At 45.5% G+C, this 26,355-nt stretch overlaps 1 protein-coding gene and 1 long non-coding RNA gene across 3 annotated transcripts; one reads left to right on the top strand and one right to left on the bottom strand.

The window, feature by feature from the left end:
• The first annotated feature begins 987 nt into the window (after window positions 1-987).
• On the top strand, window positions 988-17,748 carry LOC140419686 (uncharacterized). 2 transcript variants are annotated; one of them, XM_072503612.1, is made up of 2 exons: window positions 988-2,738; window positions 16,715-17,748. In XM_072503612.1, the coding sequence occupies exon 1, from the start codon at window positions 1,573-1,575 to the stop codon at window positions 2,707-2,709; it is 1,137 nt and encodes a 378-aa protein (XP_072359713.1). In that variant the 5' UTR covers window positions 988-1,572; the 3' UTR covers window positions 2,710-2,738; window positions 16,715-17,748. The 2 variants fall into 2 exon arrangements, 1 of the variants encoding a protein (XP_072359713.1); XR_011945979.1 differs by lacking the exon at window positions 988-2,738 and adding an exon at window positions 13,800-13,882.
• A 2,404-nt stretch (window positions 17,749-20,152) lies between these two features.
• On the bottom strand, window positions 20,153-24,942 carry LOC140419687 (uncharacterized). The gene is made up of 2 exons (XR_011945980.1): window positions 24,828-24,942; window positions 20,153-20,925 (listed from the first exon to the last, which is right to left on the bottom strand). It is a non-coding gene; the product is annotated as an uncharacterized lncRNA (long non-coding RNA).
• Between the last annotated feature and the right edge of the window lie 1,413 nt (window positions 24,943-26,355).

The raw sequence follows: 26,355 nt of genomic DNA on the forward strand, positions 1-26,355 counted from the left end.
CTGCCAAATGTCTGAGGCAGAAGCAGCCTCTTCACAACCCTGGTGAAATATTTCACCCCTGTTGAGCTTCCGAACACATATCCACATCATCACCAAGATCACCTATTTCCACCTCAGCAACACTGCCTGACTCCGCCTTAGTGTCTTTTTATCTGCTGCAGAAACCATCATTCATTCTTTTACCTCTCGACCAAATTTTGCTAACACACTCCCAGTCAGCCTCCAATGTTAAACAACCCCCTCCATCCCATCCAAAACTCTGCTGCCCATGTGTTTACTCACAAGTCTTGTTTACCCATCCCCTGTGCTCACTGATCTACAAATGATTCCCTTTCAGAAGCACCAAAAGTTGAAATTTCTCATTCTTCTATTGTTATAGTTGTGATCATCCTGATCTCTGTAATCTTCCCCCCCCCCCCCCCCCCCATCACCACCTCTTGGAGATCTCTGCCCTCATTAATTCCGGCCAGTACAGCATTCCTTATTTTTCTGACGGTCCACCATTACTGGTCTTTTATCATTTGGCTGGGCCGCATTCTCTGAAATTTCCTCCTTAAAACTCTGCGACTCTCTGACTCACTTTCCTCTATTAAGATTCTCCTCAAAGCTAATATCTCCTGTGGCTCAGTGTCAATTGTTATTTTGTACCGTTTCTCTGAAAAGTCTGAAAGTTTTATTCTGGTCAAGGCACAATACAAATACGAATTATTGTCATTATATCATTCTGCCTTATAAATACTCAGAGGGAAACAGTTTGATGGACATTCTGACACACAGAAAGATTTTTTAAAACTTGCCCCCATCAATGATGGCGCCTGCGCCTGCGCTCTGCTGCTACTGGCCCAATAAAGATGGCGGGTGCGCATGTGCACTGCTGCGAGTACCAATGTAAAAGGCGAGTGCGCATGCGCATTGTTGCCAGTGCGCAACTAAGATGGCGGCCGCTGAGTCCTGTCAGAAATCTGCAGCCCCCGCTCAGGTCACCGGGTCCCGGTAGGTTATTTCTCCGGGTTTCGTGATGAATTATAGTTGTGTGGTGCCAGAACCTGCAGAGAAGCAGCTGCTTCCGTGTCACGTGGTCTCGCCCCGCCCAATAGATCTCTGATTAATGAGGATGTCCAGAGTTATGGGGGACGGGCAGATAAATGGCAGAAAGCTGAGATGAGGCGTTTCTGTCCTGTACTGACAGTGATAAAATTTGTTCAATGTTTTCACTGGATACTAGATGAGGAGGAATTACAGACAGAAATCTCAAACGTCACGTCTCGCTCTGACAGTCACTGGTTTCCTTGGAACCTGAATATCATCGGCCTATAATCTAGAAGGAGAAATGTTTACCCAAACTGTCACCTAAAGATTTCACTGGGTAAAGTGTGACTGGAGAAGCACCGAGACCCACGCAACACACCCGAGTGAGAGTGTTCTAGTGAACTGACTGGAAAGTTCTTTAACCAGTTACACAGCCTGAATAAACATAACATTCACAGCGGGGAGAGACCATACCCGTGTTGTGTCTGTGGAAGAGGCTTCAACTGATTGTCCAGCCTGGAGAAACACTGGGAGACCCAAAACATGGCGAAACCGTGGAAATGTGGGGACTGTGGGAAGGGATTCCGAGCCCCATCAGAGCTGGAAACTCATCGACGCATTCACACTGGGGAGAGGCCGTTCTCCTGCTCCCAGTGTGGGAAAGGATTTACTGAAGTATACAGCCTGCAGTCACACCAGCGAGTTCACACTGGGGAGAGGCCATTCACCTGCTCTCAGTGTGGGAAAGGATTTTGTGATTCATCTAGCCTTTTGAGACACCAGCGAATTCACACCGCGGAGAGGCCATTCACCTGCTCTCAGTGTGGGAAAGGATTCAATCAATTATCCACCCTACAGAAACACAAGCGAGTTCACACTGGGGAGAGGCCATTCTCCTGCCAGTGTGGGAAAGGATTTACTGAAGTATATAGCTTTCAGTCACACCAGCGAGTTCACACCGGGGAGAGGCCATTCACCTGCTCTCAGTGTGGGAAAGGATTTTGTGATTCGTCCCGCCTATTGAGACACCAGCGAATTCACACCGGGGAGAGGCCATTCACCTGCTCTCAGTGTGGGAAAGGATTTACTCAATTACCCCACCTGCAGAAACACCAGCGAGTTCACACCGGGGAAAGGCCATTCACCTGCTCTCAGTGTGGGAAGGGATTCACTCAGTTATCTCACCTGCAGTTACACCAGCGAGTTCACACTGGGGAGAGGCCATTCACCTGCTCCCAGTGTGGAAAAGGATTTTGTGATTCATCTCGTCTATTGAGACACCAGCTAATTCACACCGGGGAGAGGCCGTTCATCTGCTGTCAATGTGGGAAAGGATTTACTGAACTATGCAGTTTGCAGAAACACCAGCGAGTTCACACTGGCGAGAGGCCATTCACCTGCTCTCAGTGTGGGAAGGGATTCACTCAGTTATCTCACCTTCGGAGACACCAGCGAGTTCACACTGGGGAGAGGCCATTCACCTGCTCTCAGTGTGGGAAGGGATTCACTCGGTTATCTCACCTGCAGAGACACCAGGGAGTTCACACTGGGGAGAGGCTGCTCTCAGTGTGGGAAGGGATTCACTCGGTTATCCACCCTGCAGAGACACCAGCGAGTTCACACTGGGGGAGGCCGTCCACCTCTCAATGTGAGACGGGATTGCATGATTCATCGCTGTGACACCAACAATTTCACAATTGATTACAGAGGTTGGATTCTGCTGTTATTGTTTCTGCTCTACACCCACGACTGCATTTTGTTCATTCTGACAGGTGGTCAGTGGGGATGGTCGGAGGGTTTCTTTCTGCTGGACTGGCCGGTCTCACCACTTTGCCTCTAGTGGGCTGATGCTCTTTGAGCCTTGTTGCTAATACCTGGCTTCAAATTGCACAAGGATCACAGAGTGAAAGGCTGTTTGGAAGTTTGAAGATATTTAGTTTCCATTTCTGTATCAAACCCCTCAAAGCATGCCATGTTGCCATGGAGAAAAGCCCTGGGGGTTACAAGGTTCTTTTGTTTAATTTATCTGGGTGTTCCTCACAGAAGAAACCTATCAGGATACGAGGGGCAATTTGTCTGAGGTGGACTGGGAAACTGATTGGTACAGGGAATACCTAATATTTAAGGAATTATTACATATTTACCAGAGGGTCGGTTAGCTCAGTTGGCTGGACGACTGGTTCGTGATGCAGAGCAAGGCCAACAGTGAGGACTCAACTCCCGTACTGGCTGGGGTTATTCATGAAGGCCCCGCCTTCTCAAACAGGCCCCTCGCCTGAGGTGTGCTGACCCTCAGGTTAAATCGCCTCCAGTCAGCTCTCCCTCTGTCAAAGGGGAGTGTAGCCTATGGTCCTCTGGGATTTTTGCGACTTTTATTTCACATTATTATGGGCCAGGGTTTAGAGAACACCAAAGTTTGTTTTTCCTCTGGAAGGCAACTCAACAATTTATCACAATTTTTAAGAACATCCTCATTTTACAATTTAATTTGAGGGATGTCAAATTCAAAGTCATCTGAATTTGGTTTGTCACTTTGAGTTGGAATCATTGGAACCGCCTCCTGTTTCTGTCCTTCCCTTTCAAAGTACCTGTTAAGCAAATTCACATGACACACTCGGTGAGTTTTCCTTCTATCTGGCATTTTTACCACATAATTCACCTCACTTAATTTCCTTGCAATCTCATACGGTCCACAAAATCTTGCTTTTAAAGGTTCACCTACAATTGGTAACAATACTAAAACTTTCTCTCCACTGGCAAAAATTCAAACTTTTGCTTTCTTGTCTGCTACCCGTTTCATCACATTTTGTGGAACTTTTAAATGTTGTCTCGCCAATTCCCCTGCTCTATTTAATCGTTCCCTAAAATTTGACACGTAATCCAATAATGTAAGTTCCGACTGCTCAATCACCAATTTTTCCTCAAATCAATTTAAGTGGTCCTCTTACCTTATGACCGAAAATTAGTTCAAAAGGAATTCCTTGATCCCAATTCTCTGGATAATCGTGACAATAAGGCCTCAACATTGTCTTTAATGTCTGATGCCACGTTTCTAACGCTCCTGCGATTCTGGATGGTATGCACTTGATTTAAATTATTTTATTCCTAAGCTATCCATAACTTCTTTGAACAACCTTTTGGTAAAATTTGATCCTTGATTCGATTGTATTTCTGTGGGTAGTCCATATCTAGTAAAGAATTTAAGTAACTCCCCCACAATCTTTCTAGCTGTAATATTGCGTACTGGAATGGCCTCTGAAAATCTGGTAGACACATCCATTATCGTCAAAAGTTATTGATTTCCATTTTTCGTTTACGGAAGCGGTCCTACGCAATCAATTAAGACCTTTGTAAAAGGTTCCTCAAATGCTGGAATGGGTATTAAGGGTGCTGGTTTTATCACTGCTTGAGGTTTCCCTATCACTTGGCATGTGTGACATGATCAACAAAAGTTTACGACATCTTTCTGCAGTCTAGGCCAATAAAAATGTTTTTGGATTTTAGCTTGAGTTTTCCTTACTTCCATATGACCTCCCACTGGTACCTCATGTGCTACTTGCAACGCCTCCTTTCTATACCCTACCGGCAATACCACTTGATGAACTTCTGCCCACTTTTCATCCACCTGCTTATGTAAAGGTCTCCATTTTCTCATCAAGACATCATTTTTACGGTAATAACACTCTGGTATACACTCCGATTCCTCTTCTGTGTATGCTTTCTGAAATGTCCATTTTATTTCTATATCTTTCTGTTGTAACTCCGCCAATTTTACTGAAATAAAAATATCCGCCTCATCCTCCACCTGTTCTTGTTCTTTTTCAACCATCTAATCAAAAATCGTTTCTAATAATTGAACATCGGCTTTATCTTCACTCTTTGATTTCTCCTCTTGTCTTAACTTGTGACTTTGCGACCTTGTTACTACACAATCCAGAAAAATCCCAGGGTATTCGTCCTTCAATATTTGTTGTCTGATTTTCCACTGGCTTATCAACCACAGTAGGCATCAATCCCACCTCCAATCCAGCTATATCATTACCCAAGATAAACTGTATTCCTGGACAAGATAGTTTCTCTGTTGCTCTTACTACCACTTCACCACTCTTTACTGGACTTTCCAACCTTACCTTATATAATGGAACACTGCTCTTCTCACCCTGAATTCCACATACTACCACCTTTTCTGGCAGTATTCTTCCCAAACGACATAACTCCTCATCTCTTACCATTAAAGATTGACTAGCTCCCGTATCTCTCAAAATTGTGACTTCTTTACCTGCTCCTCCTGATGAGCAAACTTTACCCATACAAGTAAATTCTTTAAAGAGATCTGGCACCTTCTTAGCAATCACCTCTTGATCAGCCTGTACAATCTTTTGCACCTCCTTTGCTTCACTTGGGCTTTCCTTTACCACTTTAACAAACCCCACTGTCTTATCCTGTTTTACCACATCAGCTTTTCTTCAACCACCAACACTGTGACTTTGCATGGCCTAGTTTATTACAGTGAAAACATTTGAAACTTCTCATTTCTCTTCCACCCTCCTGGATTTCTTTTTTATTCTGAGGTACACTCTCTTTATTATCTCCCATCAGATCAGCTTTCCCTCTACCACTTGAGTATTTATTTTTTCCCCAGTTTCTATCCCTCACAGGCTGATACTGATGTTGGAATCCAAGCTTTGATTTATGAACTAATTCATAATCATCTGCCATTTCTGCTGCTAACCTCACAGTTTTAACCCTCTGCTCTTCCACATGAGTTTTCACTACATCAGGAATTGGATTTTTAAACTCCTCCAAAAGTATAATTTCTCTGACAGCTTCATACGTTCGGTCTATTTACATCCACCTATCAAAATTACTCTGTTTGATCCTTTCAAACTCCACATACGTTTGACCAGGTTCTTTCCTTAAATTTCTAAACCTATGTCTGTAGGCTTCAGGCACTAGTTCATATGCACCTAAGATGGATGTTTTCACCTCCTCATACGTCCCAGATACCTCCTCTGATAGTGATGCAAACACTTCACTAGCACTACCTACCAGCTTTGTTTGAGTCAGTAATAACCACATGTCCTGAGGCCATTTCATTTGTTTAGCCACCTTTTCAAATGAAATGAAAAAGGCTTCTACCTCCTCATCAAACCTTGGCAATGCTTGGCCATATCTAAATAGCTCCCCACCAAGCCTTTGGCTATGACGCTCGTTCTCTTTATCCTCATCACTATCCTCCAACTGTATGTTTCCCTTTACATCCGTCAATTTTAACTGACTGTCATGTTTCATGGCCATTTTCTGAAGTTCAAAGTCCCTCTCTTTTTCCCTTTCCTCACTTTTTCTTTTTGTTTTTGATCTGCTGGGGCTATTCTTTCTTTGTTTCTTTCTTCTCTCTCCTTTTCTTTTTCCTTGATCCGTGTCTCCCTTTCTCTCTGTTTTTCTCTCATTTTGTATTCAAGCTGCTTTAATTCTTTTTCATGTTCAAGTTGCTTGATTTGTAACTGAATTTTTGCCATTTCTACTGAGTCAGACTGTATCTCAGGCAATTTTAAATGCTCAGCTCGCACCGTAAGTACCTCTTCTTTTCATGTGCTGTCACGTAACGCTAACTGCAATGTTTTTGCCAAATCTAAAAGTCTTTTTTTAGTCTCTGTTCGAATGGTACTGCGTGTGACCTTCTCCACCCCCAACAAGGTTTGTGCCCCTGAAAGAGTTATTGTCCACAACGCAATCCCTACTTAAACTGGAGTTCCACACCTGAAAAGCAAGCACAAATATGCTCACTCCTCACTGTCTTTGAGTTCACTAAGCCAACCCAATCACGACAGATAGACTTTTATCCTGGACTAGCCCCCAATTTATTATTGGCCAGGGTTTAGAGAACACCAAAGTATACCATGGAGTTCACCTGACCCACAACTTTAAATAGATTTTGGTTATGGGGAGCACAAGTGTCCACTTTACAGGTGTGATGCAACAGAGAGCTAAAGTAGGTTTGAAACAAAACAATGTTTATTCTATGAATCCAGTTACCATTTTATAAACACACCGCAAACAGTTTATCAACTACCAATCCTGATCCCCCCCAAAAAAAGAAACAGTACTCTATAGATAACCCTTGATAACTTTCCAAACAACATCCACAAGTTAAACCCTTTTAAAATAAAGACAGCAGGTTTAAATTCTCTACAGAAACAGGTATTACTTTGAAATCATCACGTGATCTTTAAATTACGGAGAAAGATCATAACATCTTCTTGCTGTGAATGCAGCTCTTTACCTCTGAAAACGAAACCAAAAACACACTGCAGCTGCCATCTCAAATACAAAAGTGAAAGACAGACAGCCCAGCTCCATTCACACACTGACATCACTGCAGCTATTTGATAAACACCCATTTGTTAAAGGTACATCCACCTGACAACATGTATACAACAAATATAGATTCCTTCAAGGAACAAAAATCCAACAGGAAAAGTGATGTAACCGTGGAGAACAAGAAAAGTTAAAGATTCATGAGATCCATCAGAATTCAGCAAAGGAGGACCAAGAAACTGATGAGAGCAAACTGGCGAGAAACATAAAAACTGACTGGAAAATCTTTGACAGGAATGTGAAAAGGAAAAGATCAGCAAAGACCAATGTGGGTCCATTCCAGGCAGAGACAGGAGAGTTTAGAATGGGGAGTCAGGAAATGGCAGAGAAACTGAACAATGTGTGTCTGGCTTCACAGAGGAAGATACAGAAATTGTCCAAAAAACACCAGAGAACCAAGGGACTGGCAGAGATTAGTATTGGGGAAAAAGTAGTTCTGGAGAAATTAATGGGGTTGAAAGTTAATAAAACCCCAAAAGCTGATGATCTACATCCCAGAGTGTTGAACGAGGTGGCTGTAGAGATCTCGATTCCTCATTCTGAATTCTCCTGACTTTATCTGTAATGGACAAACCTTTGTCTTAGCCAAACATTTCCTTTTTATGTAGCCATAGAAACTTTTATAATCCATTTTTATGTATTGTGTAAGTTCACATTCTATTCTGTGGCCACCTAAAATGGTGTCCAGCAAGGCATGCTGGGAAATGTGGTCAGGTTTTATGGACAGGCAGGCTGCAGAACAGATCAAACAAAGTTGCAGCAAAAGGGTTTGCAGGCTTCAAAAGATTTTACAGGTTGATGCAAATAACATAAGCAAATGGCCATCTCCAGGCCATCCCAGGAACAAAGAATTGTCCTGTCATTCACGCTTCTTTACCAGACCACAGCGGCACCTAAATTCCTTTGGAAAGCCTACATGCCCCGAACACTTCCAGGCATGGTCACTGAGTGCCCACCCCAAAATTGACATGGCAGCCCCTGATTGGATTTGATCGATCAGGCTGATGGATCCATGATCAATTGATTGACAAATAACCAAGAGACCGCCCTCCAAAGGGGAGGAAATTCAAGCAGGTTTAAAAGGTTCTGCACAACTTTAAAATACATCTGCAGCAGTATCCAACAACAGTGACTTCCACTGGTCGACGATGTAGACCATCACCCGACCAACTGAAGGAAAACCAGAGCCAGGGACAGACCAGACCAAGGACTGAACATTGAGGACTACAAGATTTGGGATACAGATAAAGGCCAATCTCTGTCTGGGACATGCTAGTCACTTTGAATTTAAGTTAAGGTCTTGTGCATAATAGCTTTGTAATCTGACTTAAGTGTGTGTGTGTGATCAATTAACAGTAACAATTGTGTGATATTGAATCATTGTATGAAAGTTTCATAGTCATTTGTCCGCTGCATATGGGTTAAGACACAGTGGTTTAGGCAGGCACAACATTGGCATCACCGGATGGGACATGATTAGAAGTAACAATTGTTGCTCCGAAAAATCCCACAAACCTAATTAAAAATCAGAAACCACAGGTATATATTCTGTATTGGACAAATCGCTAATTTCGGGTTGTATGCTTTATTAACATCTGTTAGTTTGTGCTCAAATTCAGAGAGATTAGGACCGGAAAATAGCCCATAAACCGTACCCGTAGTCCAATCGACTCCCTACACCTTCCCTGTAGCCAGAGGTGAGCGACCGGAGTTCGCAGGGAGCAAAGTGTCCCAAATAGGAGGAGAAAATTAGAGAATATATAAAAAGGAAGGGATGGCCCCTATGGGCTGTATGTTGTCTGTGAGTGTTCAATTGCAAATAACAGCAGTGAAGAATGAAACCTGGATCTCAACTTCTAATTTGACAGATGTGATTAATGAGTAAGTTCACAGTGGAGATTACTCCAATTCCTGAGCTGTGCACCCCACCTCCTGGGATGTATAAAAATAATGAAATATTGCTCAGCAGAAGGGAAAGCTCTAAGTGTCTGCGTCTCCTTCCGAAGCTCCCACTGCTGTGAAACCCTCTAGTTCTGTCCCAGGGAGACACGGTTCCCCCACACAGCACTGACTCAGGCAGCACGTCAGCCAGCTTCCTTCCTCAAAATGGACGACAAAGCTGTTCCTCCAATCACAGATTCTGTCTCTGCAGAAGCAACAACATTGGGAGAGACAGAATCTGTGATTGGAAGAGCTGTTCCTCACAGGTTCTATCGCTCCCATATACAGGGGCAGGTATGCTTCCAGTGGATTCTCCCATGATAGAACTTTCGTGGTCCTTTTGAGGATGAATTCAGTCTTCACACCTGGTTCTGAAATACTATCACTCTGGGTGTAAGGCTTCGTGGGATAAAACATGGATCTACATCTCGTCACCTAACACAAATTCATGTCGTCACCTAAGTCCCAGATTTAAATGTGATTGTCCAATACAGAAAATATATATAAATTCACCCCGTTAAATCTGATTCACAAGGTACAGGAGATACTTTGTGTTGTTCACAATGACGGCAGTATCAACCTTCTCCCTAACCTGGCCTAACGCTTCTGCTGACCAGGGAGACTCCTTGTTCTAATGGGGACATTTCCCGTCTGCCCAGTTATTCCTTTAGCCCTTGAATTGTTTATGAATTGTGTCACATGTAGACCTGACTGGGTAAGGATGGCTGATTTCCTTCCCAAAAGGGCATTAAGAGAACCAGATGCGTTTTTATGACAATTGATCCATGCTCACAATATTTTTATTGAATTCAAATTCAGCCGTGGTAGAATTCAAACTCAGGTACCATTATAATAAAAACAGCTGATTTGTGGCATTAACTCAGCGGTAGTATCTGTGGAGAGAGAAAAATAATGAATATTTTGTGTCCTTCAGTAATTTCTGATTTTATTAGATTTCCAGCATCTGCGGTATTGTGCTTTTATTGTCACTAAATCATTACCCTGGCTGTCTGGATTGCTTGTCCACTGCCTCCCTGGGAAGGCTGCTCCTTAAGAGTCTGCTGCCCTTGTCCTTCCAGTACGAAGTCTTACAACACCAGGTTAAAGTCCAACAGGTTTGTTTTGATGTCACTAGCTTTCGGAGCGCTGCTCCTTCCTCAGGTGAATGAAGAAGTATGTTCCAGAAACACATATATAGACAAATTCAAAGATGCCAAACAATGCTTGGAATGCGACCATTAGTAGGTGATTAAATCTTTACAGATCCAGAGATGGGGTAACCCCAGGTTAAAGAGGTGTGAATTACATCAAGCCAGGACAGTTGGTAGGATTTCGCAGGCCAGATGGTGGGGGATGAATGTAATGTGACATGAATCCCAGGTCCCGGTTGAGGCCACACTCATGTGTGCGGAATTTGGCTATAAGTTTCTGCTCGGTGATTCTGCGTTGTCGCGCGTCCTGAAGGCCGCCTTGGAGAACGCTTACCCGGAGATCAGAGGCTGAATGCCCTTGACTGCTGAAGTGTTCTCCGACTGGAAGGGAACATTCCTGCCTGGTGATTGTTGCGCGAAGTCCGTTCATTCGTTGTCGCAGCGTCTGCATGGTCTCGCCAATGTACCATGCTTCGGGACATCCTTTCCTGCAGCGTATGAGGTAGACAACGTTGGCCGAGTCGCACGAGAACGTACCGTGTACCTGGTGGGTGGTGTTCTCACGTGTAATAGTGGTATCCATGTCAATGATCTGGCACGTCTTGCAGAGATCGCCATGGCAGGGTTGTGTGGTGTCGTGGTCACTGTTCTGAAGACTGGGTAGTTTGCTGCAAACAATGGTTCGTTTGAGGTTGCGCGGTTGTTTGAAGGCAAGTAGTGGGGGTGTGGGGATGACCTTGGCAAGATGTTCATCGTCATCAATGACAAAGGCTGTGAAGAAGATGACGTAGTTTCTCCGCTCCGGGGAAGTACTGGACGACGAAGGGTATTCTGTCGGTTGTGTCCCATGTTTGTCTTCTGAGGAGGTCGGTGCGGTTTTCCACTGTGGCGCGTTGGAACTGTCGATCGATGAGTCGAGTGCCATATCCCGTTCGTACGAGTGCATCTTTCAACGTCTGTAGATGTCTGTTACGCTCCTCCTCGTCTGAGCAGATCCTGTGTATACGGAGCGCTTGTCCATAGGGGATGGCTTCTTTAATGTGTTTAGGGTGGAAGCTGGAGAAGTGGAGCATCATGAGGTTATCCGTGGGTTTGCGGTAAAGCGAAGTGCTGAGGTGACCGTCCTTGATGGAGACGAGTGTGTCCAAGAATGCAACTGATTTTGGAGAGTAGTCCATGGTGAGTCTGATGGTTGGATGGAACTTATTAATGTCATCGTGTAGTCGTTTCAGTGATTCTTCGCGTGGGTCCAAAGGAAACAAATGTCATCGATGTATCTGGTGTATAACATCGGTTGAAGGTCCTGTGCGGTGAGTAGGTCCTGTTCAAACTTGTGCATGAAGATGTTGGCGTATTGGGGTGCGAATTTGGTCCCCATGGCTGTTCCGTGCGTCTGGATGAAGAACTTGTTGTCGAAGGTGAAGACGTTGTGATCCAGAATGAAGTGGATGAGTTGCAGAATTGTGTCTGGAGATTGGCAGTTGTCGGTCTTGAGTACTGAGGCTGTTGCAGCAATGCCGTCGTCATGGGGGATGCTGGTGTAGAGTGCCGAGGCGTCCATTGTGACGAGGAATGTTCCTGGTTCAACTGGTCCATGGGTGCTGAGTTTCTGTCGGAAGTCCGTCGTGTCGCGACAGAAGCTGGGCGTACCTTGTACGATGGGTTTCAAGATGCCCTCGATGTAGCCAGAGAGGTTCTCACACAAGGTCCCATTGCCTGAAACGATAGGGCGGCCTGGTGTGTTGGCCTTATGTATTTTTGGGAGGCAGTAGAGATCTCCAATGCGGGGAGTACGTGGGATGAGAGCACGTAGGGTGCTCTGAAGATCTGGATCCAAGGTCTTGATCAGTCTGTTAAGTTGGCGGATGTATTCCTTGGTCGGATCTGCGGGTAACTGTCTGTAGTGTTTTTGGTTGTTCAGTTGTCGGTATACTTCTTTGCAGTAGTCCGTTCTGTTCAGTACGACAGTGGCCCCTCCTTTGTCTGCTGGTTTGATGACGATGCTGCGGTTGGTCTTGAGAGCGTGGATGGCATTGCGTTGTAATTGGGTGACGTTCGGGGCTGTCTTGTGAATGCGACTGATGAATCTGGCATTGACGCGACTCCTGACGGCTTGAGCATACATGTCGAGTCTTAAGGACCGGAGGGGTCCAATTCGACTCTTTCCTCTTCGGTTGCCGCACCGCAGATCTCTCGGTCTGCTGTTCCGGTTCATTGATAGTCTGCTTGGGTTCGCTGTTGGCCTCTTGGGGTCTGTGGAAGAATTCCCAGAGCCTCATTCGCCTGATGAATTCCTCCGTGTCTGCCGCAAGACTGATGGGGTCCATTTTGGTGGTGGTGCAGAAATTGAGCCCTCTGCTGAGGACTTCGATTTCGTCTGGTTGAAGGGTGTAGTCTGACAAGTTGACAATAGATTTCCCTGTATTGTTTTCTACTGTGGCACCGGGGGTGGCTTGGTTGCTGACAGTGGTGATGCCAAGTTTCTCAAGCTTTCTGTTCTTGGTGTGCATATAGGTGGCATAGTATTGTTGTCTCATCTGTTTGGCGGTGTTCCGCAGCTGGTCCGCTGCATCCTGAGCGCAAGTTGAGAATATGGCCTCTATCTTGGTTTCCCGGTTACGTCGTCTGCTGTAGAGCTGGCGGACAAGGTGGTTGAGGAGCGTGAGAGAGGTGCGACAGCATAGTCTGTGTTGTAGGTCGACTTGAGTGGGTTTGTGATCTGTAGCCCTTTCGGGATCTTGTCCTTCCAGGCGATGGTGACCAGGGTTTGGAAGCTCCTATCTGGTGAGTTCCCGCATTTCAGTAACAAATGTTGAAATGTTTGCTCCACACCCACAGGGTTTCATCTGTTTAAAGCCTCAAACAGAAAGGCCCAATTTTCTCCTGGATTTTGAAACAAATCAGCTTTCAAAATGATGCAGAGTATCAGCCAATGAAGGAGATCCGGGCTCAGCCCCGCCCCTCATTCACTCTGATTGGTTGGAGGACCAGTCGCTCTTGCTCAGTCCTCCACTCCGTCCTTCTTCCTATTGGTTCAGAGGTACCGTCAATCACTCCCCGGTCATTGTGGTCTGGCGCATGGGCAATGAAATCGCTGGATTTTGGTGCGCAGGTGCAGTCTGGAGCAAGGGTGACCTCGGCCCTTGTTTGCCCCGGAGAAGCGGAGCCAGCATCAGGCGGTGGGTGGGATGATTTGTAAACACTTTGTGGATTGACGGCAGCTGCGGACCAATAAGAGTAGAGGCTGGTTTGGAGGACCAATCGAGAGCGGCTGGTCCTCCAACCAATCGGAGTGAATGAGGGGCGGGATCGGGCTGTGATTGAAGCATGCGCAGTGTGGGTAATGGCGATGGATTGCGGCTCTTTGTTCAGATCTGAAATCGGTAAGAGGCGATTGACGGTGCGGAGGGAGCAAAGAAGCGCGCGGTGGGCGGAAACGCTCCGTAAACATGTTGTGTGAGTCGCAAATCTGGGAAAAGAGCTTACCGGACCTAATTTGTACCGAGCGGGACTGCAGCTCCTCATGTTCGGCCCGGGTGAACGGCCGCCATCTTTACCGGGGTAGCGCACCAGAGCGCATGCGTAGCCGCCATCTTTGTAGGGGGCAATGATTTTAAAAAACCTTGTCACAAGTAGGTTTACATTAACCCTGCAATGAAGCATTGTGAAAATCCCCTTGGTGCCACACTCCGGCGCCTGTTTGGGTACACAGAGGGAGAATTCAGAATGTCCAATTCACCTAACAAGCACATCTTTTGGGATGTTTTGAAGGGGGAGAATGTTTTGGGAGGAACCAAAAAGAAAATGCTGGAAAATCTCAGCAGGTCTGGCAGCATCTGTCGGGAGAGAAAAGAGTTTTGAGTGGTCATCTGGACTCAAAACGTTAGCTCTTTTCTCCCCCTACAGATGCTGCCAGGCCTGAGATTTTCCTGCATTTTCTTTTTGGTTTGAGATTCCAGCATTCACAGTAATTTGCTTTTATTCAATGTTTTGAGAGGAGTTTGTTACCCATTGTTCAGAATGAAGACAACCATCAAACTACATTAGCCTTTGAGTCCCAATGTCTTATTGTTGAGGCAGAGAAGAAAAGGAAGAGAAAGACATTCTGCTTTTCAGTTCTCACTACCTCTTGGAACATCCTCTTCCATGTGTCTAAAGATCTACGACTGTGTCCAGTCATATCAAGAACCATGTCAGAAACTCACAACCTTGAGTAAAGGTCATCCTGAAATTGAGCAATGGCTGATGACAACGAGGGTAAAGTGTAGCAGGGAGTATGAGCTGTCATCCTGGTCCAGGGAGCAGGAGGGAAGAATGTAGTAAATTTCTACCCTGGGCTGACAGTGATGAATTGTGGAAACTCCTTTTACAGGGCGTTAGAAAGGGAGGATTTACACTCAAACCAAGAATAGGTTTATTTTTTTCCTGAATTTTGATTTTGGAAAGATGGCTTTTGTTACTTTTATTTTCAGGGTATTAGAAAAGGAATTGCAGGCAGGAAACATAAACAAAACCTGACATCAAATTCTGACAGCATCACTCGATTCATCAGCACGGTAGCATTGTGGAAAGCACAATTGCTTCACAGCTCCAGGATCCCAGGTTCGATTCCAGCTTGGGCCACTGTCTGAGGAGTCTGCACATCCTCCCCGTGTGTGCGTGGGTTTCCTGTGGGTGCTCCAGTTTCCCCCCCTCAGTCCAAAGATGTGCAGTCTAGGTTGATTGGCCATGATAAATGGCCCTTATTGTCCAAAATTGCCCTTAGTGTTGGGTGGGGTTGCTGGGTTATGGGGATAGGGTGGAGGTGTTGACCTTGGATGGGGTGCTCTTTCCAAGAGCTGGTGCAGACCCGATGGGCCGAATGGCCTTCTGCAGTGTAAATTCTATGACATCAGGACCTGGATATTATCGCACTTTCAGCGTAAGCATTGAGTTCCAAGTCATTACCACTCACTGTAGTTCTTGCTCCAAATCTTAAATCTGTGTCCTGAAATCCTTTTACAATCAGCTGGTAGGAGCAATGTTTCTTTAGCTACTTTACTGAGACCAATCAGAAACTTGAACACCTCTATCATTCTCCTTTGCTCCAAGGAGAACAACTGCAGTTTCTCCCACCTAACCTGCAACTAAAATCCCTCATTCCTGGAACTATTCTGGTAAGTCTCCTCTACTCTCTCAAGGACCATCACATCTTCCATAATATGTGGTGATCACTGGTTCGCACAGATCCAGATGTTCAGTCTTCCTGTCTGTGATGTCATCACGCACCTCCAATTGCGTGGTGACATCATCCCCGTTCTCCTCAACTGGGGGATTTTCCTCCGACTCCAGAGCTTCTGATATCTTTCCAGCTGTAGGCTACAGTGGGAGATTTTAACATGAAAAACTGTGGAACTGCTTCACAGCTAAGTATGTCTGAGCATTTATCAACACCTTTGAGCTTTTAGTGCTCTGTTCTCTTACCTGTGAGGGGTTCCATGTCTCTGGGGCTGGTGTGACCCTTGGAAAACAATGCAAAACGTCCGTGGGGAGAGGGACAACTGCCTGTCAACATATAAAATCCCTTCTCTCTCTTTCTCTCGCTCTCTCCCCCTCCCCCACCTCCCTCTGGAAAACTAAGATTTGCGTTAAAATCTGGCAGTCACTCAGTTCATCAGGACCTGAATGTAAGTATTTGTGTTTGAAATTAAATGAAAATGAAAATCGCTTATTGTCACAAGTAGGCTTCAATGAAGTTACTGTGAAATGCCCCTAGTCGCCACATTCCGACGCCTGTTCGGGGAGGCTGGTACGGGAATTGAACCGTGCTGCTGGCCTGCTTGGTAAGCCGGCGATTTAGCCCAGTGTGCTAAACCAGCCCCAGTGGTTCTGTGCTTCAAGAATTAAACATCTGTGTTGCTGGAAATAGCAAAGAGCAAGATTTGCAAACAAGGATGTGAATGTTCCATTGAGATGTTGCTTAGCTGAGTCCCAATGTAGGTCAGTGAGCACAGGGATGATGAGTGAGTGGGACTCCAGTTTGGCAGCTTCCGTTCCCTGAAGGACATCAGTGAATCAGTTGGGGTTTTACAACAATCCAGCAGTTTTCATGGTGACTTTTTCCCAGTGCCGGCCCCACAAATGACTAAATTCATTCAGCTCAATTTCACAACCTGCCTTTGTGTTTTCGTGGTTCTCTCTCACTCCCTATTTTCTGTTTTCAATCAATTTCACAGGAGATTCAAAGGATTTGCATTTGGGAAACACAAACCAACATCACATCAAGATCACACGGAGCCTCACAATTTACCATCGTCCGTATATCATCAGAACATCATCGAAGTTTAAAAATGAAAGGAAAAAGTATTGTTCACAGTGGGGAAAAACCGTACACGTGTTCTGTGTGTGGACGAGGATTCAGCCGATCATATGATCTGTCGAAACACAAGTGTACTCAGAGTGGGGAGAAACCATGGAAATGTGGGGACTGTGGGAAGGGATTCAGTTACCCATCTCACCTGAAACTTCATCGGCGCCATCATACAGGAGAGGCCGTTCACCTGCACTGGGTCTAAATAGGGATTTGCTGATTCATTCACACTCCGGAAACAACAGCGGAGTCACACCAGGGAGAGACCGTTTACCTGCTCCAAGTGTGAGAAGGGATTCACTCAGACATTAAACCTACAGAAACACCAGCAGGTTCACACTGGGAAGAGAGCGTTCACCTGCTCTGTGTGTAAAATGGGATTTGCTAATTCATAAACTCCAGAAACACCAGCGTGTTCACACAGGGCAAAAAACGTGGCAATATCGGGACTGTGAGCAAGGATTCAGTTGGAAATTCATCAGCGCATTCAGACTGGGGGAGGCCATTTTTATGTTCTGTGTGTGGGAAGGGATTCACTAGTTATCCACTCTGCTGACAAACTGGCGAGTTCAGTCTGGGGAGAGCGCATTCACCTACTCCGAATGTGGCCAGGGATTCACTCAATAATCGAACCTGCGGAAACACCAATGAATTCACAAATAACAATGATTGGATTTTATTGGGAATGACATTCATATCTAAACCATGTTCATTGGAGTGTGTTTTGCTGATGTTAATAAACTTCAGCTCCGTTATATATTCTAGATAAAAATCAAACAACAGTTTTTGTGTTAAATTCAGTCTGTTTTTATATTTTTGACACGTGAATTTCTTTGAAGGTCTCCCTCAAGCTCTCTGCCCTCTCCACCTCTCAGCACTGATTAAAGATACTTGTTAAAATCTCCCTCTCCAATCAAGATTTTTTCCATTTAAGGGCAGCACGGTGGCGCAGTGGTTCGCACTCTGCCTCAGGGTGCCAAGGTCCCAGGTTCGATCCCGGCTCTGGGTCACTGTCCACGTGGAGTTTGCACATTCTCTCTGTGTTTGCGTGGGTTTCGCCCCACAACCCAAAGATGTGCAGGGTAGGTGGATTGGCCACGCTAAATTGCCCCTTATTTGGAAAAAATGAATTGGGTATTCTAAATTTATATATAAAAAAAAAAGATTTTGTCCATTTACCCTAATATCAGCCGATGTGACTCAATGTCATTTTCGTCTTTCTGAAACTCCTGAAGCAATGAGGGATGTTTTATTACATTAAGACCATAACATATAGGAGCAGAATTAGGCCATTCAGCCCATCGAGTCTGCTCTGCCATTCAACCATGGCTGATATTTTTCTCATTTCCATTCTGCCTTTTCCCCATAACCCCTGATCCCCTTATTAATCAAGAACCTATCTATCTCTGTCTTAAAGACACTCAGTGACTTGGCCTCCACAGCCTTCTGCGGCAAAGAGTTCCACAGATTCACCATCCCCTGGCTGAAGAAATTCCTCCTCATCTCTTTTAAAGGATCGTCCCTTCAGTCTGAGGCAGTCATCTCTGGATCTAGATTCTCCTACTAGTGGAAACATCCTCTCCACGTCCACTCTTTCTCGGCTGCTCAGTATTCTGTAAGACTCATCCTTCTAAACTCCATTGAGTACAGACCCCGAGTCCTCAACCGCTCCTTATATGACAAGTTCTTCATTCCAGAGATCATTCCTGTGAACCTCCTCTGGACCCTTTCGAAGGCGAGCACTTCCTTCCTTAGATATGGGGCCCGAACTGCTCACAATATTCTAAATGGGGTCTGACCAGAGCCATATACAGCCTCAACATTACATCCCTGCTCTTATATTCGAGCTCTCTCGACATGCGTGCTAACATCGCATTTGCCTTCCTAACTGCCAAGTGAACCTGCATGTTAACCTAGAGAATCCTGAACTGCACCTTCAAACTCCCTTTGTGCTTCTGATTTCGAAGCCTTTGCAGAAAATAGTCTATGCCCCTATTCTTCCTTCCAAAGTGCATAACCTCACACTTTTACACCTGCTTCCTCAACATTATCTAGCCTTCCAATTGGGTTATGAGGAGAATGGGGATGAGAAACATATCAGCCATAATTCAGTGGTGGAGCAGACCCGATGGGTTAAATGGGCCAATTCTGCTCCGATATCTTTTGGTCTGGATGGTGTATCGCGACCAATGTTATCTTCAGAAACTGCATCTTTGCTTATTTTCAGCTTCTGGATCCAAGGGTTGGTTTAGCACAGGGCTAAAGAGATGGCTTTTAAAGCAGGCCAGCAGCACGGTTCAATTCCCGTACCAGCCTCCCCGAACAGGCACTGAAATGTGGCGACGAGGGGCTTTTCACAGTAACTTAATTTGAAGCCTCCTTGTGACAATAAGCGATTTTCATTTCATTTTTTTTTTCATTTGAGACTCCTCAACCTGCCTGTACAGCAACACTGAACCCACAATCTGCGACTGAGCTCCGAGGGTTCTCTTTGTCCTTTTAAACGATTCTACTCAGTTTCAGTCTTAGATTCCTTGGCAGCTGAGAGTCAGTTTATTTTCTCAGTTTCCCTTTTCAATGAGCGTCTGTCTCTAAAAATACAAGCTTGAACCACAGATTCCATAAGACACCTCTTGGCTTGAACCATCACATCAACACTTGGACTAAATGACTGGGCCGTGACCGGTCTTGGATAAAAACACAAGGACCACTTGTCATCACAGAATCCTAAAAGTTTCCAGCACACAGGAGGCCATTCACCCCACCATGTTTGTACTGGCTGAGACTGAGCTAGTCCCTATTCCCTGTAATGTGGTGACCAGAACTGTACTGAGTACTCTAGCTGTGATCTAACTGGTGTTTTTTAGTTCCAGAATAACCACCCTCCCGCCTCTCACTGACTTCAATGTGATGGAAATCGACAGTTGGAACCTGCCAACATTTGACAGATATTTACAATTGATTTGCGGGGTTCTTACAAACGTGATTTTTCTCTGTTCAATTCCCTCAATGTGTTTGATAACAGACTGACTTTCTCCTGTGAATATCCAGGTGGAGAATTGGGCCCTGATGAACACATCCTTGTTCATCTTGTTGACTCTAAATATTGAGCCCTGTGGTTTCAGACACCAGATAATATCGAGCTTGGGGCTAAAGGGATCAAAGGATATGAGGGAAAAGCAGGAGTAGGTTACTGACTTGGGAGATCAGCCATGATCATGATGAATGGGGCAGCAGGCTCGAAGGGCCAAATGGCCACTCCTTCAATTTTCTATATTTCTATAATCAAGCTCCCAACAACGGATTGTCTTTTACTGACTTCATTAACAGCTCTGCAATAATCAGACAGAGTACAGTGATCCCATCCGGAGAACAGGGATAATGTTGGGGTCAACTCCTCATTGTTCGAGTATGTCCAAGCTGTCATTAATTACATTGTTTTCTGTGGGTCCTCTCGTGACTGAGGGTCTGATGTGGGATCGACATGCACGTCCACAGAACTGGCAGTTTATATTGTTGTTGGTGTTTAGGGGGAACTTCTGTAGCTGCTCCACCTCTGATCTTTCTCTGGCAGTGTTGGATGTTATGAGTTTGCTGTTGATGGTCCTTGAAACAAACTGAACCAATTTCAGTGCTGCTTCCACATGGGCCGGTCGATTGCAGTCTTCCCAGAGAGGTGGTCTGCAGTGCAGACGTTTGTAAGGATCCTATTTTGGATGTCCTTGTATCATTTGTAATGACCACCTTGATGTTGTTTGCCCTGAGACAATCCCCATTGAAGGTCTTCTTGTGGATTGTATAGTCATCCATGTGAGAGATATGGCCTGGCCGCTCAGTTGAATGTTCTGGAGGATGGTCTCCATGCTGTTGAGCCCAGCACGATGGGGAACCAGGTTGTTTTGAGATTTTTGTCCTGCTATTGAATTTTCATGATGGTCTTCAGAAGTCTTTGCTGGAAGAGTTCCAGAGCTGTAGCTCCTATAGCATCCCCAGGATTCTGCTCCACACAGCAGGGTGGGAAGGACAATGGCCTGGGAGATTTTGATTATAGTCCTCTGTTTAACGTCATGCTGCTTCCTGACACAAACAGAAATAACACAGTGAATTCAGAGCTCGATTACACAGGATATACAGCACAGCAACAGACCATTCAGCCCAACCAGTCCCTGCTGGAGTTTCTGCTCCACACAAGCTCCTCCCATCTTTCCACATCTAAATCTTTCATTGTAATCCTCTATTCCCTTCTCCCTCTTGTGTTTGTCTAGTTTCCCCTTCAACACATCTGTACTCTTCACTTCACCCACTCCCTGTGGTAGTGAGCTGATTCTCACCATTAGTAGAATGAATCCTGAGAGATAGGATTAACTGTCACATAGAAAGGCATCGACTAATCAGGGATAGTCAGCATGGATTTGTTAAAGGAATTTCTTGCCTCACAAATTTGGTCGAATTCTTTGAGGAAGTGACAAGAAGTGTTGATAAAGGTAGTGAAGTCGATGTTGTGCACATAGATTTTAGCAAGGCTTTTGACAAAGTCCCACGTGGCAAAGGTGAAAGCCCGTGGGATACAGTGCAATGTGGCAAACTGGATAAAACATTGGCTCAGTAGCAGGAAACAAAGGGTCATTGGCTGCCCTTGCAATTGGAAAAGTTGTTTCCAGCGCTGTGTCACAGGGCTCGGTGTTGGGACCATTACTGTGTGGGCTATATAATAATTTGGACGTGAACGTAGGGAGCATGATTATGAAATTTGCAGACGACACAAAGATTGGCCGAATTCTGGACATTGTAGAGGATAGCTATCATTTCCAAAACAATGTAGATGGATTGGTGGAGTGGACAATAAAGTGGCAATAGGGACTTTAACACAGAAACGTGGGAGGTTATGCATTGAGAGATGTCAACCAGTTCTGGGGGGGTGCACAATAAATTAGATCCAGATCAAAACTGGGCATCCATGAGGCACTGTGAGCCATTAGCAGCACAATACTTAAACACAATCTGTAAGCTCATAGGCCAGCATATCCCTCACTCTATCATTACCATCAAGCCAAGGGATCAACCCTGGTTCAACATGGAGTGGAGGAGAACATGTCAGGAGCAGCACCAGGTGTCCCTAAAACAGATTCCAATCTGGTGACCCTATCACAGGAGACTATAAACGTGTTAAACAGCAGAAGCAGCATGCTCTCGGCAGGGTTAAGCGATCTCACACACAGCGGTTCAGATCAAAGCTGCAGTCCTGCTACATCTACATGGTGGTGAATAATTAAACAAATCACAGGAGGAGGCGGCTCCACAAACATCACTGTCCTCAGTGATTGGGGAGACAAGCACATCAGTACAAATTGAAACAAACTGAACTAATTTCAGTGCTGCCGCCACACGGCTGGTCGATTGCAGTCTTTTCCCAGAGATATGATATGATTTTAGGTGGTCCGCAGTGCAGAAGTTTGTAAGGATCCTTTTTTTGGATGTCTTTGTATCATTTGTACTGACCACCTTCATGTGACTCATCCCAGTGTGAGTGTGTTCATGTTCAATGAGATTCTGTGATCGTTTAAACAGCTTCCCACAGTGAGAACAACTTAACTGCCCCTCAGTGCGAACAACCTGGTGCTTGACCAGATCCCCAGTACAAATGACTGGGTTTTGTGTTTAGTGATCCTGGGTTTGTTACCAATACCTCCCCTGGATGCCAAAGCTAAGACAGACGCACTGGAAGTGATGGGGAGCTGGGACCCGGTTGTGAGAGTAACTGAAGGTGTGAGAACTGAAATAATCCCGAGTTAGAAAGGAGGAAAGGTCACAAAAATGCAGCAGCCAGTAACAGGACACCAATTAATCTCTTCTTATCCTGGTGAAATGAAGGTTTCAATAGTGTGTCTGAAACAATATTAGTTCACTTGACATATATTCAGAAGATTAAACTCCAGTCCAGTTATAGGGATTATTAACATCAGCAAAAACAAACTCCAACAGTCAGAATGAACATGGTTCAGTGCTGGATGTGATTAACAGCAGCAATAACAGCAGAATCCAAACCCTGCAGACATTTATCAACCTGTTGCTGTGTCAGATGAGCTGTCCGAGTAAATCCCTTCTCATACTCAGAGAAGGTGAACGGTCTCTCCCCGGTGTGCGTGTGCTGATGTGTCAGCAGGTGGGATGAGCGAGTGAATCCCTTCCCACAGTCAGAGCAGGTGAACGGCCTCTCCCCAGTGTGAACTCGCTGATGTCTCAGCAGAACACTTGTGGTTTTAAAGCTCTTCTCACATTCAGAACATTTGAAAGGTTTCTTATCTGAGTGAACAAGTTGGTGTGATCGGAGGCTGGTTAAATAAATGAATCCCTTTCCACATAAGGAGCAGGTGAATGACCTCTCCCCAGTGTGAACTCGCTGGTGTTTCTGGAGGCCAGATAACTGAGTAAATCCCTTCCCACTCACTGTACATCTGAATGGCCTCTCCTCGTTGTAAACCCGCTGGTGTATCAGCAGATCACTTGTGGTTTTATAACTCTTCTCGCATTCAGTACATTTGAAAGGTCTGTTATCACTGTGAACCAGCCTGTGAGTAGCGAGGTGGGATGATCGTGTGAATCCTTTCCCACACACAGAGCAGGCGAATTGTCTCTCCCCAGTGTGAGTGCGTTCGTGTTCAATGAGATTCTGTGATCGTTTGAACAGCTTCCCACAGTGAGAGCAGCTGAACTGTCTCTCAGTGCGAACAACCTGGTGCTTGACCAGGTCCTCGGAGCTTTTAGAGTTATCACAGTCTGACTGGTTAAACAGCTTCTCATCAATGTGAACTTGCTGATGTGTCAGCAGGTGGGATGACTGAATGAATCCCTTACCACACACCGAGCAGGTGAATGGCCTCTCTCCAGTGTGACTGCGTCGATGCATTTCCAGCAGGGATGGGTAATTGAATCCCTTCCCACAGCCCCCACATTTCCACGGTTTCTCCATTGTGTCCGAGTCCTGGTGTCTCTCCAGACTGGATGATCAATGGAAGCCTCGTCCACACACAGAACACGTGTACAGTTTCTCCCCGTTATGAATGATGTGCTGTTTTCTCAGGCTGTGTAACTGGTTAAAGTCTTTCCACAGTCAGTTCACTGGAACACTCTCACTCGGGTGTGTGTTGTGTGGGTCTCGGTGCTTTTCCAGTCACATTGATGTTTGAAATTTGTTCCCACTGACAGAACCAACAAACATTTCTCCTTCCACATTCAAGGACCGATGATATTCAGGTCCTGATGAATTAAGTGACTCTGTCAGATCTTGATGTGATGTTTGGTCTGAGTTCCCCATCTGTAAATCAACGTCCTCTTGTACCTTGTAAAAGACATTAACAGTGTCAGTATTACCATTAGTACAGGATTAAATTCAGAACAGACAATTCCAGTTTCTATGGGTTTTTTCTCTTGTTTCCCCAAACTTGTGGTCCAATCAAACCTCCTTCTCAACTACACCAGAATGTTGTTTCCAGTGTCTATGGGACATTCTGCACCCTGAAGTGGCCACCAGTGTGGAAGGTCACAAGTGTTCCGGTGGACACCACACGCTCCCTCTCCAGGACTACCCGGGGATTGACAAGACCACAGAAGAGGGGCCGACAGCCGGAGTTACCCCCTGCCAATCTACAGGCTGCTGCTTTAACCAGGCCCAAGAGCAGGTCCAGGAGCAGATCCTCTGACTTACCCAGCCCCCTCCACACTGGGCAGTGATTAGCAGCGTGGGGTTGTAGTGCAAACCAAATGGCGAAGCAGTTCCTTCAGGTAACAAGACGGAGACTGCGACCTCTCACTGAATATAAATATATGGCCCAAAGACTCCTCTGGGCGGCGAATATCCGGTGCAGCCCGAGAGCGGGGAATTGATTTTAAAACGTGTTGTCCTGGTCTGGGGGAAAACAAAGACCCGGAGCTGGAAACGCGGGATTTGCAGAGTCTGATTCTGGATTGGCGGCCCTCACCAGGTGTTTAGAAACCCTCCCTATCCAGATCCGGCTCCATCATTCTGTCAGAGTTTCCGCATCCTTCCCGCTGCAGAGACGACAAAAGAGCGACTCTCCTCATCGCCATTACTCGCACTGCGCATGCTCCCATACTGGTCACTACTGCGCCTGCGCAGCATATTCCTCTGATGTGAATGGGGGACATTCACTACCGCGGGAATGCTGGGTAAATACAGCCCCATCAAAAATCCTAATTAGTGACTCGTGATCGTTTTTGCTGTGATGTGGATATTGGGGGGGAATGTGCACAGACCCTTCATTATCCATCAGAAAGATGGAGTAGGAATTGGTGGAGAATTTCAAATGCCGTAAAGTTTTCCAACACGACAGCAGAATCCAATAGCTCCAGTCAAATGTAAACTCAAAATGTGGGGTGGCTGAGTGAAGTACTTCGGTGGCACAGCATCAGAGACTCAGGTTCAATTCCAGCCTTGGGAGATTGTTTACACTTTCTCCCCATGTCTGCGTGCGTTTCCTCTAGGTGCTCTGGTTTGCTCCCACAATCCAAAGATGTGCCGGTTAAGTGGATCGGCTATGCTAAATTGCCACTTAGTGTCCACAGATGTGGGATGGCACAATGCGCTAGAGACACGAGTTCAACTCCACCTTATCATCATATCATAGAAGTTACAGTGCAGAAGGCCATTCGGCCCATTGAGTCTGCACCGGCCCTTGGAAAGAACACCCTACTTAAGCTCATGCCTCCACCCTATTCCTGTAACCCCACCTAATTGTTTTTGATTCTGCAGTTATTGCTGCTGTTAATCACATTCATGCCGGACCCAAGTTCATTCCAATATTTATTTCTGATGTAAATCAGCCCTATTTGGATGCAGTTTGTGCCCTATAGCATCTAATTTATGTATGAATAGACCATCATGTCTGAAAAGCTTGTTTTAAATTTAAATCACTCCTAAACTGTATTAACTGAAGATGAGCAATAAACAAACCACAGTCCAATCCTGCTGCTCTATATTGACAGGAGAAAGTCTGTTCGGTAACTCGAGGATGAGGCTGCATCCAGGATTTTGACCCAGTGACAGTGAAGGAACATTAATATATTTCCAAGTCAGGAGTATCTTGGAGGGGAACCTCCAGGTGATGGTGCGTCAATGTATCTGCTGCTCTTGTCATTCTGGATGGCAGAGGTTATGAGTTTGGAAGGTGCTGCCTAAATGAACCTGGGTGAGTTATCGTGCATCTTGTAGCTGGTACACACTGCTGCTACTGTTCCCCAGTGTAGCGAGATTGAATGTTTGTGGATGGGGTGCCAATCAAATGGGCTTGTTTTTTCTGGATGTTGTCAAGCTTCTTGAATGTTGTTGGAGCTGCACTCATCCAGGCAAGTGGGGAATATTCCATCATGCTCCTGACCTGGGTCTTGCAGATGGTGGACTGGCTTTGCTGAGCCAGGGGTTGAGTTGCGTGCCACAGGATTGCTGGCCTCCGACCTGCTCTGGTAGCCACAATATTTATATGGCTAGTC

The sequence above is a fragment of the Scyliorhinus torazame genome, chromosome 5, assembly GCF_047496885.1.
Source record: "Scyliorhinus torazame isolate Kashiwa2021f chromosome 5, sScyTor2.1, whole genome shotgun sequence".
Classification (NCBI taxonomy): Eukaryota; Metazoa; Chordata; class Chondrichthyes; order Carcharhiniformes; family Scyliorhinidae; genus Scyliorhinus; species Scyliorhinus torazame.

Bases quoted from the DNA above. Each gene is read 5' to 3' on its own strand.
- LOC140419686 (XM_072503612.1), top strand. From the start codon at position 1,573: ATGGCGAAACCGTGGAAATGTGGGGACTGTGGGAAGGGATTCCGAGCC.